The sequence below is a fragment of the Oryzias melastigma genome, linkage group LG4 (genome assembly GCF_002922805.2).
Source record: "Oryzias melastigma strain HK-1 linkage group LG4, ASM292280v2, whole genome shotgun sequence".
NCBI lineage: Eukaryota > Metazoa > Chordata > Actinopteri > Beloniformes > Adrianichthyidae > Oryzias > Oryzias melastigma.
Window position 1 is genome coordinate 2,346,091 of NC_050515.1, and position 6,000 is coordinate 2,352,090.

At 43.8% G+C, this 6,000-nt stretch overlaps 1 protein-coding gene across 1 annotated transcript in view; it reads left to right on the plus strand.

Moving 5' to 3' along the window:
• shdb (Src homology 2 domain containing transforming protein D, b) overlaps positions 1-6,000 on the plus strand; it is a 37,091-nt gene that overhangs the window by 21,541 nt on the left and 9,550 nt on the right. Inside the window, exons 5-6 of the mRNA XM_024279484.2 lie at positions 1,908-1,985; positions 3,491-3,659. Of these exons, the coding sequence (XP_024135252.1) occupies positions 1,908-1,985; positions 3,491-3,659 (247 nt within the window). The remainder of the gene's footprint in view (positions 1-1,907; positions 1,986-3,490; positions 3,660-6,000) is intronic.

Consider the following 6,000-nt stretch of genomic DNA (forward strand, 5'->3'; position numbering starts at 1 on the left):
TGGCTAATTAAGGCCTTTGTAAAAGTTTTTAGGCTGTTTTAGAGTTTGTCTGATATTTACATGCTAGCTTTTTTGGCCAATTTAGTCTTTCTTGCAGTTTTTTAAGCTCTTTTGAAGTTTAACATTTTTTTTAGCTACATGCTAGCTGTTTTGGCTAACCTAAGTTCTTTTTTGTTTGGTTTTTAGGCTAATTTAACATTTACTAAGATTTTTTAGGCTATTTTGGAGTTTAGCTAACATTTCAGCTGCATGCTAGCTGTTTTGGCTAATTTAGCCATTTTTTAAAAGTTTTTTGGCTGTTTTGGAGTTTAGGTAATACTTAGGCTACATGCTAGCTGTTGGGCTAATTTAGGCTTTTTTGAGTTTAGTTAATGTTACATGCTAGCTATTTTTGGCTAATTATGGCATTTTTTAAGTTTTTAGGCTGTTTTGGAGTTTGGCTTATATTTACACGCTAGCTGTTTTGGATAATTTAGGCTTTCTTGCAGTTTTTAAGCTCTTTTGAAGTCTAACATTTTTTTTTAGGTACATGCTAGCCGTTTTGGCTAACCTAAGTTTTTTTTTCTTTTTTTGGGCTAATTTGGCATTTAGCTAATATTTTAGCTAGCTATCACCTTCAGCATATTCATCTATCAGCATTAGCACCTTCAGCAGCCAAATTCAGCTTACAGCATTCACACTAGCGTCATTGCTGAAATGCTATATATCTTTGCTATATCTTCTATAATTATGTTAAAAAGTTATAGTTTTAAATTTATAAAAATTTAGTTTTAAGTGTTTAATAAATGTTTATCCTGTTCGGCCCCCGACCTAAGGTGTGTTTTGGATTTTGGCCCCTGTGTGATTGAGTTAGACACTCCCGTTTTAAATAAATTGTAGTTCCAGGTTTTTCTGAGATGTTGTTGTGAGATGTGATGTGTCGGCATCTGTTTAGAGTGATGTGTTTGTGTGTCGCTCTGCTCGCGTGCACGTCTCCCCTTTGAGACGAAGTCCTGCCTTACTTCCCTCAGTGGCGGTGCAGCCCGCTCCAGATGGGGCCATTGTACTTTGCCATGCATCAATAATTCACAGAGAGCCACGGAAAGTGCTGGAGTGTGTCTGCCTGCTTAATAATTAACCAGGGAAGGAGAGGAGCATGTACGTACAGCCCGGGTCTCTCCAAAACGCCGTTCAAATGGGCTTTGATGTCACCGGCCTGGGGGGGTCTTTGGATTTTTGTCGCCTCATTAAGATGTCACCCTTCTTTTCCTCTTATTTGTTTTGTAATCTGCTTTTGGAAAAGCTGAATTTACATTTTGACACTGATGCATAATGTACCTGTGTGTGTGAAGCAGCTGTAGTGATTGTATGCAGCTGCAGTATATAATGAGCTACTTTCACTTCTATTTTCCACCTTTCTGTGCGCTAGCTGCAGGTAGGACGGTGAATAAAATATTTCTGCACCATAGTTTGTTTGTCAGGTTGTGTTGTAGGTTTCATTACACACAAATTAGCTATTTTTTTCTATTAATTTGCTCCAAGATGAACATTTCTTGAAGTTCAAATGGTTATAAATAACAGCTCCTCTGACTCCCACTGTTCCTCTTGTTTCATCTTTGTTGTTTTTCTTGAGTTTATCTCTCGTGATAAATTGGGGTAAATATAGACAGAAACACTAAGGCTGTGTTTTCGTCATGTGACTGATGAAGCACGGAGATTGTATTACTTCCACTGACAGGAGGGCGCAGTTATCCGCATTTCATGACAGCACATCCCTGCTATCCCTGAGCAATCTACACCACCGCCTTCTCCTCCCTGCATCTCAGAATGAAAACCTCCTCCTAGATTCTTCTTTCGCTCACTTTCTTAAACAACAAAAACAATCCTTTTTTTTTCTTTCTTCCTCCCCTGCTCTCCTCCTCTATCAGACATGAGGGAGTTGTCGGAGTTGCCCTGGCCTGCCCCGGTGGGTCAGCTGGAGGAGGAGTCCTTCATCAGAGAGCAAGGTGACCTCTCACCCTGAACACCCCTCTTCTCTCCTTTATCAAGCCAAACAGAAGCGTGCACGGTCGTCCAGGCCTCCGTGACCCTGTTGTCCCGCATCCGCTCCACCCCCAGCAGCATCTGCACCGCCTGCTGAGCGAGGGTTTAAAAACTTTCCTTTCTGCTTTCTTTTGGCGTGCATGAAAGCCTTATAAAAATCAGGGTAAAGATTTATAAAAGCAAGAAATCTCAGTGTGAATATGTGTTTTTAAAATATTATTGGATCAGGAAACTCAAAGTAATCCAAAACCTCGCTAAAATGAAAGCCGTGAGCGGTGTTGGATGGCTACCCGCCCTCACCCTCGCCACTATCCGCCCTCATCAACGCCGTCAACACCCATCTCTTACCTGAGCTCATTTTATAATCCGCCACTATGTACCCCCTCTTCCCCCCTTCTCTTTCTGTAAGGCTGTTCTGAGATGTATGTGAGAAATTGATGGAAAAACCTACTTTTTTCAAAATGGCTGCTTTTACATTGGTTTTATTTCCATAGCAACCATTCTATGTTTTGTTCCCTTGAAGTCACCGAAAAGATTGGCGTTAGTTTCATAAGAATCGGCAAAAGTAAATTTTTTGGATTTCCTTAGCAACAAAGGTTATTAGCTAACCACGGCCACATTCCTTAAATGTTCATATCCTATGTTATAATACTTGTTTCAGCTTAAGCCTGGGATCAACATAATACATTTTCACGATAATCAGTTGAAATATTTGCGTGTATTAGGAGTGCGCCACTTTTGCTAGCTCACCACTCGGAAGTCATTCAAAGTCTACAACAACTAATACCGTTTTTTTTTTGTTTTGTTTGAGGATGGTACTAAAAATCTTTTTTTTATTTATTCAAGATGGCCGCCTCTTCCTAAGGTCAAAGGTCAGCAAAACTCCAGGGGTTGTTGTAGAGTTAAGCTAGCGGCATGGACGGGAAATTTCGTGAAAATCGGACGACCAAAAGTTCTGTTTGTTCATTTGTAAAAATCAGTGAATATCAGATTTTGAAACAAAATTGGCCGCCAAGCCGTCAGTCCTAGAGCCGTCGTACAGCCACACACAGAGGATAGGGCTGTGTGCGTCTTTTTGTGTCTTTTATGTTCTACTACACACTAGTCGTGTCTGTTTGGGCTTATTTCTTTTCTTTGAGGTCTTTTTAGGCCTTTTTTCACTTTTTGCTAAAACATTCTGGTCCTTGCCATCAGAGATTGCTGCTGCGGGCCATAATAAAGATCCAACAGCAACATCCTCCCTCCACTGTGGTCCAAACCTCAAAAGAACTCTGATAAATGCGGTTCTGATGCTGCAGCTGTTTGATTTAGACCTCTCATCCTATAGGATAGCCTGTTCATGTCTCACCTGACTCTGTAAAATCACCTGTGAACAGGATTTCTGTTGTTTGCCATCATTATCTGAGATCTGTAATCCCTTTTGGATCCCACGTCTCTCTAAACACGACTCTCTTTCTCCTGCAAACAGTGCAATTTGACGGTGCAGAGTGGGACCGTTCCTCGTCACCCACAGTGTGTCCTGCTGGGTCCCGGTCCAGCCCGCTGGCAGGAGGGGGTGGGAAATTCCGAATGACGCATGACGGCCACACAATGGTGGGGGAAAGAGTGGACCCGACTCTGCCGCTGGAGAAGCAGGTGTATGTATGTTTTCTTCTGTTCAGCCATGTTGGAGCCACATATATAATTATATTTTAAGTTTGCATGGTCGTTAACCCTTTAAAGTCCCACTCCAGTCATCTTTTTATTTATTTTCAAAGCAGTCTTTTAATTGTGATTATGCCGGGAGACTTCTCTCTCAATGCTCACTTCCTCTTGGGGGACCCCAAGGCATTCCCAGACCAACTGAGAGACGTAGTCTCTCTTGCGCGTCCTGGGACTTCCCTGGGGCCTCTGCCCAGTGGGTCTTGCCCAGAACACCTTCCCAGTGAGGCGTCCAGGAGACAACAAGTCCCAAAAGCCAAGCTCCATGACCACCCTGATCCCCATCTTTGAGATTCCTTGTAGATAGTGGGCCCATGATAAAGTGATCTCATGTGCATTTCTTCAGGCTAGATCCGACTGGAGCCCGTGGGAAGGGCTCCGACCTCACCAGGCCTGGATTCAGTTGGGCCCTGGTGATGCCCTGGGCCCTGAAACTGGATCTTGTTGGTTTTTTCTAATTAAGGGGTTTTAAACCACTCTTTGTTTGGCTTGTCACCTTGAAACTATCTGCATGGAAGACCCTACCAGGGGCATTAACATCGAACAACTGAGCTCCTGTGATCAGTCAAGCTCTCAAGCTCCTCCCACTCACTCCATCCCTGGTGAGAGGAACCGGGCTTTCGGCAATGGCAACCGTGTCCCTTGGGTGCTGGCTTCCTGGACCCGGCAAGTCTCTCTCCATGCACAGAGAGGGATCCCTGAGCTCTTTGGTGAGACCATGGCCGGGGATCCCATCACATCTAAATGCCGTTGGTGCGGGTTCTGGTCTTTGCCCTCAAGCCCAGCAGTTCTCCAAAATTCCAATAGCGTATAAGCCTTGTTGGGCCATATTTACAACACCCTTTCGGAGACCCCTAGTTCTCTTGGACGTTCTCCTACTGGGTGGGGGTGGACAGCCCCTAGATTTCTCTCTCCTGGACCTCCCGTGAGGATGGCGGGTGGTTACCTGGAGTATTGGGCAGATCTCCCTTAGGAGGGGGGCTGGCTCTTGCCTGGGATTGGGGTGGGAGGATGCGCAGACTTCCCAGGTGGTGGTGGCCTGCTTGTCTGGGGCTGGTGGGATTCTCCGGTGGTGGGGCCCTGTGCTGGGCCCCTTGGTGTGGCAGGAGGGGCTGTTCATCTGGCATGGGCTGAAGCTTGCACTTTCTGTGCTCCCGTGCCCCCCTGCTCTTTGGCATTGGGGGGCCCCTGTGAGGGTCCTGCCGGCCCTGGTCTGGGTGGCTGAGGTATTTGCCCGGCGTACGGCTATCCTCTTAATCATGTCCACCTCTTAATCATGTCCAACACAAGAGGCCTTCAGCTCTATTCTGCTTGCTCAACTGTTGGACAAAAAAAAAGGCTCACTCCAATGAAAATTAAATTTGAGGTATTTTTGTTAATATATAATATAACGCTTTCTGAGTATTTATTCACGTTGTGTTCGATCAGGTGAAACTCGTTTAAAAACAGCAAGTTTGTGGTGCAGCAACTGCCATGGGCAGAAGTCTCAAAAAGTCTCCTTTCTCCGCTACAATTCTAAATTACCCACTTTCAGACAAATAGATTCATGAACATCTTCATTTTCCCCATCTGATCTGGCTCTAAGCTGTAGTGCTAGAGAGCTCCGATATTGTTCGCTTTTTTTTTTTTTTGCTATGCTAATATTAGCTTGGGCTTGTCAGGTGCTACAAGCTAGTGGGAGAGAGTGTAAACAAAGAAATGTTGGGAGATTAGCACATTCCCACCCACAAACCATAATTTTTAATGCTGCACCACAGAAAATAGGTCTTCAAAACCAACACAGACTTTTTGATTTTTGCTAAAAGCAGCAAAATCATAATTAGGGGTTAGAAAGTATCGATTCGGTGAAAAATCGTGATACTTCATTTTATCGATACTTCATTTGGCAATACTTGTATGGATTTAAAATGCCTGCAAGATGATATTAATCTAATAATTTATAAGCAAGCATGTAGTTCTGCGTCTTACTGTTGTGTTCCACCTAAACTCTAAACCGCTTGCTGGTACCAAACCCCACCAACCCTTTTTCAGCACCAAAACAGCAGCTAGATCTCACAAGAACCGTATTTTGTTAGACATGAACTCGTGAGCCTCATGGTTGTTGTTGTAACATAGCGAAATGAGACAACTTAGTTTTAACTAAGAATAAGTATCTGAAAATCTCTGCCAAATTGGTACTGGTGCTGTATAAAAATGCAAATGTATGTGCTTCTTAGACCATGTAAGAACCAGTGAGACCATGAAATGTTCTGATTGTAACCCAGGTAGTGTTCCCCA